This window comes from Somniosus microcephalus, chromosome 34, assembly GCF_052327205.1.
Source record: "Somniosus microcephalus isolate GS21.2 chromosome 34, FLI_Smic_1.0, whole genome shotgun sequence".
NCBI lineage: Eukaryota > Metazoa > Chordata > Chondrichthyes > Squaliformes > Somniosidae > Somniosus > Somniosus microcephalus.
Window position 1 is genome coordinate 8761000 of NC_141020.1, and position 12284 is coordinate 8773283.

The 12284-nt window shown below is 51.0% G+C and overlaps 1 protein-coding gene across 6 annotated transcripts in view; it reads left to right on the top strand.

The window, feature by feature from the left end:
- Nucleotides 1-403: 403 nt before the first annotated feature.
- dmpk (DM1 protein kinase) overlaps nucleotides 404-12284 on the top strand; it is a 47969-nt gene continuing 36088 nt past the window's right edge. For 3 of the 6 annotated variants that reach the window (XM_085973337.1, XM_085973339.1, XM_085973338.1), the window contains exons 1-4: nucleotides 404-746; nucleotides 6055-6146; nucleotides 9592-9675; nucleotides 10833-10928. In XM_085973337.1, the coding sequence (XP_085829463.1) occupies nucleotides 587-746; nucleotides 6055-6146; nucleotides 9592-9675; nucleotides 10833-10928 (432 nt within the window). In that variant the 5' untranslated portion in view covers nucleotides 404-586. The other 3 variants (XM_085973342.1, XM_085973341.1, XM_085973340.1) reach the window with 3 other exon arrangements.

The window sequence follows — 12284 nt, forward strand, 5'->3', positions numbered from 1 at the left end:
CAGTGTAGAGGGAGCTTTACTCTGTACCTAACCTGTGCTGTCCCTGCCCTGGGAGTGTTTGATGGGACAGTGCAGAGGGAGCTTTACTCTGTATCTAACCCGTGCTGTACCTGCCCTGGGAGAGTTTGATGGGACAATGTAGAGGGAGCTTTACTCTGTATCTAACCAATGTTCTGGTTGGCCTACAACTAATTGATAATGGCATTGGGTGCAATAAGCGTGAAAATTTTCGTCCATTGCCCAGCACTGACAAAATATTAAGTCACAACAACAAAGAAAATGTTTTGGCATTAGGGTATGTAATTAAAATTAAAATTACAGAGCAGAACATATTAAGTGTACAATGATAATTCTTGCTTTAAGAGCCGTGCTCGCAGGGTTTGTGAAGAGTTTATAACAGGCAACCAGTTGGTCACTCTGTAACCGAGGGCAACGCAAGAGGAACGAGAGAGAGAGAGAGCGAGAGACAACATTGTGAGACAAGATGGGTCAAAAAAAGTTTGTCCAATTTAAAAACTCTGGGAGAAAAATACTGAATTAATTGCTGAACTTGTTCTTTTGAAAGTTGAGTGACTTTAAGACGGGAATGTCGGCAGAAGTCCGGCTGAGGGAGTTGGAGGCGCTGATTGTTACAGGGAGGTTACTCAGTGTCGAGGGGCTGCTGGACGTTTTGGTTTGCGTGTTCGATGAGCTCAGCGGTTCGGCTTTAACAGGCGAGAAACATGTGCTGGATTTCCTGGCGTGGGGTAAGCACCTTTCAGTGGGGGGGGGAAAGAAAATCTATTGTGCGTTTGTGGAAGGTGTCAGTGGGTAGCGCTCTCGCCTCTGAGTCAGAACCTCGCGGGTTCAAAGCCCCACTCCAGAGACTTGAGTCGAGTGCGGTGCTGAGGGAGTGCCGCACTGTCGGAGGTGCCGTCTTTCGGAGGAGACGTTAAACCGAGGCCCCCGTCTGCCCTCTCGGGTGGACGTAAAAGATCCCAGTGGCCACTATTTCGAAGAAGAGCAGGGGGGGAGTTCTCCCCAGTGTCCTGGGGCCAATATTTATTCCTCAATCAACATCACTAAAGCAGATGATCCGGTCAGTATCACATTGCTGTTTGTGGGAGCTTGCTGTGTGCAAATTGGCTGCTGCGTTTCCTACTTTACAACAGTGACTACTCTTCAAAAAGTACTTAAATGGCTGTAAAGCACTTTGGGATGTCCTGAGGTCATGAAAGGCGCTATACAAATGCAAGTTGTTGTTTGCTATTAAAAGTCACCTGAGCACCACTTTACCGTAATCCGCACCCTACTGTACATTTTGCCCTTATATACGTCACTGAACCCCAGTGAGCACTCGCTATCTATCCCAGCGTTCGCAGTGTGTATCCTCTATATATTGCACAGCTCCCCAATTTTCTTCTTTTATGCATCCATTGTTCCCACCCTTTGTCCTCCGTAGGGTGGTGTAGGAAAGTGGAGTTGAGGTAGAAGATCAGTCTTGATCTTGTTGAATGGTGGAGCAGACTCGAGGGGCCGAATGGCCGACTCCTGCTCCTGCCTCTTATGTTCTTATGTACCTCCCAGGGTTTGTATTCTCTCTAAACCCCCACTGTTGTTCCAGCATCCACTGTGACGTATCCCCCTTTTACCCAGTGTACATCTACAGGAGCTGGCTCTGAGGTAGCAACAGTACCAGATGGCACTGTTGACCAGGCACTGTGAAGATGGCACGCCTGTCCACGTGGCTCAGCCCTTCCCCCACTGGCCTTCTTAATACCCTAAAGGCCCTGAGAGCCAATTAGGTCAAAAATAATTAGGCCACCTCCAACGTGATCCCACCACCAAACACATCTTCCCCTCACCTCCCCTTTCAGCATTCCGAAGGGACTGCTCCCTCTGCGACACCCTGGTCCACTCCTCAATCATCCCCAACAGCCCTTCTCCTTCACCTGGCACCTTCCCGTGCAAGCGCAGGAGATGCAACACCTGCCCTTTCACCTCCTCCCTTCCCACTGTCCAGGGCCCCAAACACCCCTTCCAGGCGAAACAGCGATTTACTTGTACTTCTTGCGATCTAGTATACTGTATTCGCTGCTCACGATGCGGTCTCCTCTACATTGGGGAGACCAAACGCAGATTGGGCGACCGCTTTGCGGAACACCTCCGTTCAGTCCGTACGGGTGACCCCGAGCTTCCGGTCGCCTGTCATTTTAATTCACCGCTTCACTCCCACTCTGATCTCTCTGTCCTCGGCCTATTGCATTGTTCCAATGAAGCTCAACATAAGCTCGAGGAACAGCACCTCATCTTTCGATTGGGCACTTTACAGCCTGCCGGACTCAACATTGAGTTCAACAATTTCAGATCATTATCCCTGCCCCCATTTTTCATGCAGTATGGTTTTTGCCATTCCCATTTGCAACATTTTATCTTTCCTGCCTCTTACAAAAGTACAGGATGTTCTTTCTATTCCTTCCTCCCCTCCTAAACACCCCCGCCGCCCTCTCTGCACCTGCTTAATATCTGTTACATCTCCAGCTTTTTCCAGTTCTGATGAAGGGTCCCAGACCTGAAACGTTAACTCCGTTTCTCTCTCCACGGATGCTGCCTGGCCTGCTGAGTATTTCCAGCATTTTCTGTTGTTATTTCAGATTTCCAGCATCCGCAGTTTTTTGCTATTATATATAGGTTAAAAATAAGCCGCCCATTGTAGTCAGCTCTACCAGACCAGAGGGTCCCATTCTCAACTCCGAGTCTGTGCTGAGATGGGTGCCCATATCCTAACTCGCATTAAGTCCCGTTCACCCATCAGTTCCACCCCTGAGTCCGCGGACCTACATTAGCTCTCGGTCCAGCAATGCCTCGATTTTAAAATTCTCGTCCTTGCGTTCGAATCCCTCAATGATCTTCCGTCCCATCTTATCTCTGTAACCTCCTCCAGACCTATAAGCCTTTGAGATCTCTGCGCTCTTCCAATTCTGGCCTCTTGAGCATGCCCCGATTTCCATCACTCCACCATTGGCGGCCGTGCCTTCAGCCGCCTGGGCCCTAAGCTCTGGAATTCCCTCCCTAGACCTCTCGCTCCTCTCTCTCCTCCTTTAAGACGCTCCTTAAAACCTACCTCTTTGAGCTGGTCAGAGGCTGGGTATTCTGCGGCGAGTGTCTCACCTCCTGACTCCCCAAAGCCTTTCCACCATCTACAAGGCACAAGTCAGGAGTGTGATGGAATACTCTCCACTTGCCTGGATGAGTGCAGCTCCAACAACACTCAAGAAGCTCGACACCATCCAGGACAATGCAGCCCGCTTGATTGGCACCCCATCCACCACCTTAAACATTCACTCCCTCCACCACCGGCGCACCGTGGCTGCAGTGTGTACCATCTACAAGATGCACTGCAGCAACTCGCCAAGGCTTCTTTGGCAGCACCTCCCAAACCCGCGACCTCTACCACCTAGAAGGACAAGGGCAGCAGGCGCATGGGAACACCACCACCTCCAAGTTCCCCTCCAAGTCACACACCATCCCGACTTGGAAATATATCGTCCGTTCCTTCATCGTCGCCGGGTCAAAATCCTGGAACTCCCTCCCTAACAGCACTGTGGGAGTACCTTCACCACACGGACTGCAGCGGTTCAAGAAGGCGGCTCACCACCACCTTCTCGGGGGCAATTAGGGATGGGCAATAAATGCTGGCATTGCCAGCGACACCCACATCCCATAAAGGAATAAAAAAACAATAAAACAAGCCTTTTGCCACTTGTCCTAATATCTCCTGATGTGGCTTGTGGTCAAATCGTGTTTGATAACGCTCCTGTGCAACACCTTGGGATGTTTCACTACGTTAAAGGCGCTATATAAATGCAGCTTGTTGTTGTTGTTGGTGGTCAGAGTTGGTTCAGCACTCGCAGTACATTTGCCGTAATTTCCCTCAGCCCCCATAGATTAATGGGAGCGAAAGTCCAACATTTCCACCCCAGATCACAATCTGGCGAGCTCCGCTGGAAAACACACGGCCGAATATCAGGCCAGGACGGCAGCGGGCTCGGCCGCGATGCACCCCGTGGTTGAATAGCCGGCCTACGCTCACGCATTAAAGAACAGCCGCTTGAGCTGGAGGGCTGCCAGTGATGTCAGGAGAGAAGGCGGGGGGGAGAAAGACCGGCTTTGGAGGGAACGGGCTCAAATCCGTAAAAAGAAACCTGGTCACTTCCTCGCTGACTTGGCATTGCAGAGCTGGAGGCTGGCCAAGTATTCAAGATGCCGGGATCAGCGCACAACATAATTAACAGAGGATGACATCACTCTGCCCTCAGCAGCTGCCCTTGCCCGTCAGCAGAAGTGGCTGGACTACAGCACAGGTCACATTTTATCACTCTCTTTGGGCTGCAGTTTGAGGAAGGATGTTCTTGCCATGGAGGGAGTGCAGCGAAGATTCACCGGACTGATACCTGGGATGGCAGGAATGACGTATGAGGAGAGATTGGGTCGATCGGGCTTGTATTCGCTAGAGTTTAGAAGAAGGAGAGGGGATCTCATTGAAACTTATAAAATTCTGACAGGACTAGACAGACTAGATGCAGGAAGGATGTTCCTGATGGCCGGGGAGTCCAGAACCAGGGGTCACAGTCTAAGGATAAGGGGTAAGCCATTTAGGACAGAAATGAGGAGGAATTTCTTCACCCAGAGAGTGGTGAACCTGTGGAATTCTCTACCACAGAAGGCAGTAGAGGCCAATTCATTAAATATATTCAAGAAGGAGTTAGATATATTTCTTAAGGCTAAAGGGATCAAGGGATATGGGGAGAAGGCAGGGACAGGGTACTGAATTTGGCTGATCAGCCATGATCTCATTAAATGGCGGAACAGGCTCGAGGGGCCGAATGGCTTATTCCTGCTCCTATCTTCTATGGTTCTATGTTTGCAATCGGGGCCCCGTAAGCGGAATCAAAAAATTGGTGCTTACTAAAAAGAAATTCTGTTTCTCTTGCTTCTCTCCCCTGCCCACCTTCCCCTAACTTCAGGGACTGTCTGGTGTGCAGAAAACTACAACGACAAATTGCGGCTTGTGTCCGTAACATGGGAGAGCCTAGACAGCAAGTATTGACAGGCAAATCGACCATGGGGGGCGGGGGTTAACACACCCAAACCGGGTCTTGCTCTCATTGACATCCACGTGCGTACCCAGCAGGAAGCACAGTGGGTAGCACTCTCTCTCGCCCTCTCTGTGTCAGAAGGCCGTGGGTTCAAATCCCACTCCAGAGACTTGAGCACAAATATCTAGGCTGACACTCCCAGTGCAGTGCTGAGGGAGTGCTGCTCTGTCGGCAGTGCCGTCTTTTGGATGAGACGTTAAACCGAGGCCCCGTCTGCTCTCTCAGGTGGACGTAAAAGATCTCACGGCCACTATTTCGAAGAAGAGCTGGGGAGTTATCCCCGGTGTCCTGGGGCCAATATTTATCCTTCAACCAACACAACTAAAAAATAGATGATCTGGTCATTATCATATTGCTGTTTGTGGGAGCTTGCTGTGCGCAAATTGGCTGCTGTGTTTCCTACATTACAACAGTGACTACACTTAAAAAAAAAGTACCTCATTGGATGTAAAGCGCTTTGGGACGTGCTGAGGTTGTGAAAGGAACGATATTTATTTCCTCCCTCCCTCCCTCCCTCCCTTCCGTCCTTCCCTCCCGTCCTTCCCTCCCTCCCTCCCTCTCTTCCGTCCTTCCCTCCCTCCATCCCTTCCGTCCTTCCCTCCCTCCATCCCTTCCGTCCTTCCCTCCCTTCCCTCCCTTCTGTCCTTCCCTCCTTCCCTCCCTCCTGTCCTTCCCTCCATCCCTTCCCTCCCTCCTTCCCTTCTGTCCTTCCCTCCCTTCCATCCTTCCCTCTCTCCCTTCTGTCCTTCCCTCCCTCCCTCCCTCCCTCCTTCCATCCTTCCCTCCTTCCCTCCCACTCCCTCCCACACTGTAGAGTTGCATCAACCCGCCGTGGGAGGTCGAGCGCTGCTGGTGGTAACTGAAGGGTGGGTGAAGGGACGGGCTGCTCACGTCCTGCTGTTTCATATTTCGCCAGCTCATCCGATCGTCAGGAAGGTGAAGGACAGGCGGCTGCACGGGGATGACTTTGAAATCCTGAAAGTCATCGGCAGAGGAGCTTTCAGTGAGGTAAGCGAGCCGGTGCCAAGATCTGGGAATAGTTTTGAATATCACATCGCTGTCACCCTGAGCTAATCCGTGCCGACACCTGCCATTGTGTGATGATGTTTCCTCTCTAACTGTCAGGTAGATTAGAGGATGGGTCCAACAAGTAGTCTTCACACAGCCAAGGGCAAAGGGATATTCCATTTGACAAGACCTTAAAGTCAGGATCACAAGACTGGTATTACATCGAATTACACAGAGTTCTACAGCACAGGCCATTCGGCCCAACTGGTCCATGCCGGTGTTTATGCTGCACACGAGCCTCCTCCCACCCCTCCTCATCCCACCCCATCAACATAGCCTTCTATTCCTTTCTCCCTCGTGTGTTTATCCAGCTTCCCCTTAAATGCATCTATACTATTCGCCTCATCCACTCCCTGTGGTAGCAAGTTCCACATTCTCACCGCTCTCTGGGTGAAGAAGTTTCTGCTGAATTCCCTATTGGATCTATTAGTCGTCGTCGTACGTGTCTTCACACTGTTCCCTTTGGGGAACTGTATGAAGTGGCGGAAGGATTTCTGGCCGCGATTAACGCTCCTTCCGTGACCGTAACCATCTTCGTACCAGCCATTAGTGTGGTTAGTCCTATGGCGGGAGGGTTTTACGGGCTCCCACAACCCATACGAGGCGGGGGGGGCCACCCACACCCACGGACGCAAGTATCCCGCTGGATGTCAACCCAGAATTTAGAGCCGGAGCTCCGACTCCACTTGCCGGGACTGACTGGAGCGGGGTTCGAAACCCTACGCCTTCTGGCCCAGCGGCGGGGATGCTACCGCTACGCCAAAGGCCCACTCAGATTTATTAGTGACTATCTTATATTGATGGCCCCTAGTTCTGGGTCTCCACCACAAGTGGGAACATCCTCTCTGCGTCTACTGTATCATGGGGGAAAAATTCGGTATCGACCATTTTGAGACGCTAACATCACCTGGGCGTTAACTTTAGCGCCCGGCGCTAATTAGCACCGACGACTGCGAAATTGAGCTTTAGTGCCCCAAGAGGGGCCGTCTTTCGGATGAGATGTTAAACCGAGCTATATAATCTCCCGGGAGAGGCATAAAACCAGGGGGGAAACCCAGGGCCAATAAGGGGAAAAAAATACTCTGGAAAATTGCTCTCCGACACCCCTCAGGCAATGGAAGCCAGTCCAGGAGATCACACGGACCGAGTGTTGTCTATAAAGACAGTTAAAAAAAAATTGTTTATGGGATGTGGGCGTCGCTGGCAAGGCCGGCATTTATTGCCCATCCCTAATCGCCCTTGAGAAGGTGGTGGTGAGCCGCCTTCTTGAACCGCTGCAGTCCGTGTGGTGAATGTGCTCCCACAGTGCTGTTAGGGAGGGAGTTCCAGGATTTTGACCCAGCGACGATGAAGGATCGGCCGATATATTTCCAAGTCAGGATGGTGTGTGACTTGGAGGTGGGACTTGGAGGTGGTGGTGTTCCCATGCGCCTGCTGCCCTTGTCCTTCTAGGTGGAAGAGGTCGCGGGTTTGGGAGGTGCTGCCGAAGAAGCCTTGGCGAGTTGCTGCAGTGCATCCTGTAGATGGTACACACTGCAGCCACGGTACGCCGGTGGTGGAGGGAGTGAATGTTTAAGGTGGTGGATGGGGTGCCAATCAAGCGGGCTGCTTTGTCCTGGATGGTGTCGAGCTTCTTGAATGTTGTTGGAGCTGCACTCATCCAGGCAAGTGGAGAGTATTCCATCACACTCCTGACTTGGGCCTTGTAGATGGTGGAAAGGCTTTGGGGAGTCAGGAGGTGAGACACTCGCCGCAGAATACCTAGCCTTCCATATGATGCGATCTCTGCCCCAGCCTGGAACGGGCCTAGCTCCCTCTTGAAGGTGTGGAGAGAGTCAGCACCCACCTGTAAGAATTGGATCACAGGTTACCCAAAGGGCCTTAGGAGTTGTAAGGCTTCTTATTAAGGAGCGGCAGTTTAAGTTAACGTACAATCAATCAAGACAGACATAGTCAACATACGACGGTGACAAGCAGCTGGTATCGGTTCTGATCGGACAGACAGCCGCCGTGTGCGAACACCTCTTCCCTTCCCTTCACCATCTGTGCTAAAAGCTCTTTAGTTATCGCTATTACTCTCTTTTTAGGGATGGGCCTAGGGTATAGAATCATAGAAAGTTACAGCACGGAAGGAGGCCATTTCGACCCATCGTGTCCGCGCCGGCCAACAAAGAGCTATCCAGCCTAATCCCACTTCCCAGCTCTTGGTCTGTAGCCCTGCAGGTTACAGCATCCCAAGTGCACATCCAAGTACTGTTTAAATGTGATGAGGGTTCCTGCCTCTACCATTCTTTCAGGCAGTGAGTTCCAGACCCCCACCACCCTCTGGGTGAAGAAACTTCCCCTCAAATCCCCGCTAAACCTTACACCAATTGCTTTAAATCTGTGCCGCCTGGTTTTTGACCCCTCTGCTAAGGGAAATAGGTCCTTTCTATCCACTTTATCTATGCCCCTCATAATTTTATACACCTCAATAAGGTCTCCCCTCAGCCTCCTCTGTTCCAAGGAAAACAGACCCAGCCTATCCAGTCTTTCCTCATAGCTAAGATTCTCTAGAAACATAGAAACATAGAAGATAGGAGCAGGAGTAGGTCATTCGGCCCCTCGAGCCTGCTCCGCCATTTAATGAGATCATGGCTGATCATCCAAACTCAGTACCCTGTCCCTGCCTTCTCCCCATATCCCTTGATCCCTTTAGCCTTAAGAAGTATATCTAACTCCATCTTGAATATATTTAATGAATTGGCCTCAACTGCCTTCTGTGGTAGAGAATTCCTACAGGAATGTCTACTCCCGGCAACATCCTTGTAAATCTCCTCTGTACCCTCTCCAGTGCAATCACATCTTTCCTGGAATGTAAATTACTAAAGATACAGTCGACAATCTTTCCAGCACACAAACAGCAGACAGCGAGTCTGGGAACAAGGGAACCAAGAATGTAATCAAATTCTAAGCGTCTATCTGTTTATTCTAACACCAGTCTGAAAAGGCTTTTGTGTGTCAAGTTATTTCTCCCAATTCACGATTTCTTACCCACCGCACCCGCTGCCAACACATTCCAGAGGTTCCCTGCTCGCTGGGATTCGAAGAATTGCTCAACGTCAAGTCCATTCTGACCCTTACAGAGTTTAAAGTTTTGTTAATTCACAAGATAAATCCGTAATCCCCCTGGATCCTCGTGAAGTGCTCGCTATCTGTAACGACGTAGTGGGACGAGTTCCATTTTTCCATGCCTGAAAGCGGGGGGCAGGTGGGCTGGCAAATTTAGTGAGTTACCTGGGGGTGGGGCTGTGCCGCTGGCTGCCAGATTGCAACAACCAAGCAACTGGAGGGACTGGCCACGGTCGGGCAGAGCGCTGACAGTGTCCTGTGTTCTTTCTGCTAGATCGCGGTGGTGAGAATGAAGCTCACGGACCGAGTGTACGCGATGAAGAGGATGAGCAAGTGGGACATGTTAAACAGCGAGGAGGTAGGAGGGTTCGGGTCCACGTGGGGGCCACTGGCTTTCTGTAACCTCCCCCCCCCTCCAAACAGTTTGAAAGGAGTCACTGGATTAAGGAGTCGTGGAGAGGGATTAATACTGAGACTGTGTATAAACACTCCCTCTACACTGTCCCATCAAACACTCCCAGGGCAGGTACAGCACGGGTTAGATACAGAGTAAAGCTCCCTCTACACTGTCCCATCAAACACTCCCAGGGCAGGTACAGCACGGGTTAGATACAGAGTAAAGCTCCCTCTACACTGTCCCATCAAACACTCCCAGGGCAGGTAGGGCACGGGGTTAGATACAGAGTAAAGCTCCCTCTACACTGTCCTGTCAAACACTCCCAGGGCAGGTACAGCACAAGTTAGATACAGAGTAAAGCTCCCTCTACACAGTCCCATCAAACACTCCCAGGGCAGGTACAGCACGGGTTAGATACAGAGTAAAGCTCCCTCTACACTGTCCCATCAAACACTCCCAGGGCAGGTACAGCACGGGCTAGATACAGAGTAAAGCTCCCTCTACACTCTCCCCATCAATGTACCCCAGTCCCAAACAGAAAAGCAAAGCCTATTGGACCTGAGCGACAATTTCCACTCCCCACACCAGCAGTGTTGAGTGGGATGGCCCAATACTGTTGAATTGGGTGTAGGATTGTGATGTTTGGCCACACCTGTGATGAAATATGCCGTTCATCAGGCTGTGTTCTCAGGCACTGTATTCTCTGTGTTTAGTTTAGTTTCAGTTTCATTTCCCCTCCGGTACTGTATTGTGTGTAGGGCTCTGCCCATACCTGGCCACTACTTAAGCAGGCTGCACTGTCTCACAGACAGTGCAGCAGATCTTTGGATGGGAGACACTTCTCCACTGTGTGTTACTTTCTTAGTTAATAAAAGCCTTGCTTTGCTCCGTTAACGTCGAGTCTCGGATTCATTGAGGCACATCAACACCCACGAGGGGTTAGATCGAAGCTGCCTGAAGTGACGTGAGGCCAGCAGTCTGGGCAGGAATTGAACTCTGGCCCTGTCAGTGAATGGCCAGAGTCTACCCCCGCCGCACCGTCCAGGCTCTCGGGTGTTGGCTTTTTTTAATGTTAAACCTTTAACCAGGTAACAATTGAATACAAATTATTCACTCAGGCGGCCCGTTTCCGTGAGGAGCGCAACGTCCTTGTGAACGGGAACAGTCGGTGGATCACGAAACTGCACTTTGCCTTTCAAGATGAGGATCACCTGGTATGTGCCCCAGGCAAAGCAATCTTGACTGACAAGCAATAGTTGGTGCTGTCCCTCCAGTATCATCAACAGACACTGACCCATACAGCTCACCGGTCCCAGCATTGACCTGTACTGATTCATAGACTCCCTCCTGTCCCATTACCATTTCGTACTGACCCATAAAAAAGAAAAAAGAAAGACTTGCATTTATATAGCGCCTTTCACGACCACCGGACGTCCCAAAGCGCTTTACAGCCAATGAAGTACTTTTTGAAATGTAGTCACTGTTGTAATGTAGGAAACGCAGCAGCCATTTTGTGCACAGCAAGCTCCCACAAACAGCAATGTGATAATGACCGGATCATCTGTTTTTAGTGATGTTGATTGAGGGATAAATATTGGCCCCAGGACATCAGGGAGAACTCCCCCTGCTCTTCTTCAAAATAGTGCCATTTATGTCCACCTGAGAGAGCAGACGGAGCCTCGGTTTAATGTCTCATCCGAACGACGGCCCCTCCGACAGTGCGGCACTCCCTCAGCACTGCACTGGGAGTGTCGGCCTAGATTTTTGTGCTCAAGTCTCTGGAGTGGGACTTGAACCCACGACCTTCTGACTCCGAGGCGAGGGTGCTGCCCACTGAGCCACGGCCAGGGAAGAATAAATGTTTCAGCCGATTGGGGTGCTCTTACTGACCACTTTTTACTGTCGCCTGGCTGTGTGTCACTTTGGCAGCAGCCTTAGCAACAACAACAATAACAACTTGCATTTATATAGCGCCTTTAACCTAGTATAACGTCCCAAGGTGCTTCACAGGAACGATTATCAGACAAAATTTGACACCGAGCCACAGGAGGAGATATTAGGACAGGTGACCAAAAGCTCGGTCAAAGAGGTCGGTTTTTAAGGGGCGTCTTAAAGGAGGAGAGAGAAAGGCGGAGAGGTTTAGGGAGGGAATTCCAGAGCTTGGGGCCCAGGCGGCTGAAGGCACGGCCGCCAATGGTGGAGCGATTAAAATCAGGGGTTGCGCAAGAGGCCAGAATTGGAGGAGCGCAGAGATCTCGAAGGCTTGTAGTGCTGGAGGAGGTTACCGAGATGGGGGGAGGGTGGGGGGGACGGGGGGGGCGAGGCCGTGGAGGGATTTGAAAACACGGATGAGGATTTTAAAATTGAGGCGTTGTCGGACCGGGAGCCAGTGACGGTCAGCGAGCACAGGGGGTGATGGGCGAACGAGATTTGGAGCGAGTTAGGACGCGGGTATCTGAGTTTTGGATGACCTCAAGTTGATGTAGGGTAGAGTGTGGGAGGTCGGCCAGGAGTGTGTTGGAATGGTCAAGTCTGGAGGTGACAAAGGCAGGGATGAGGGTTCCAGCAGC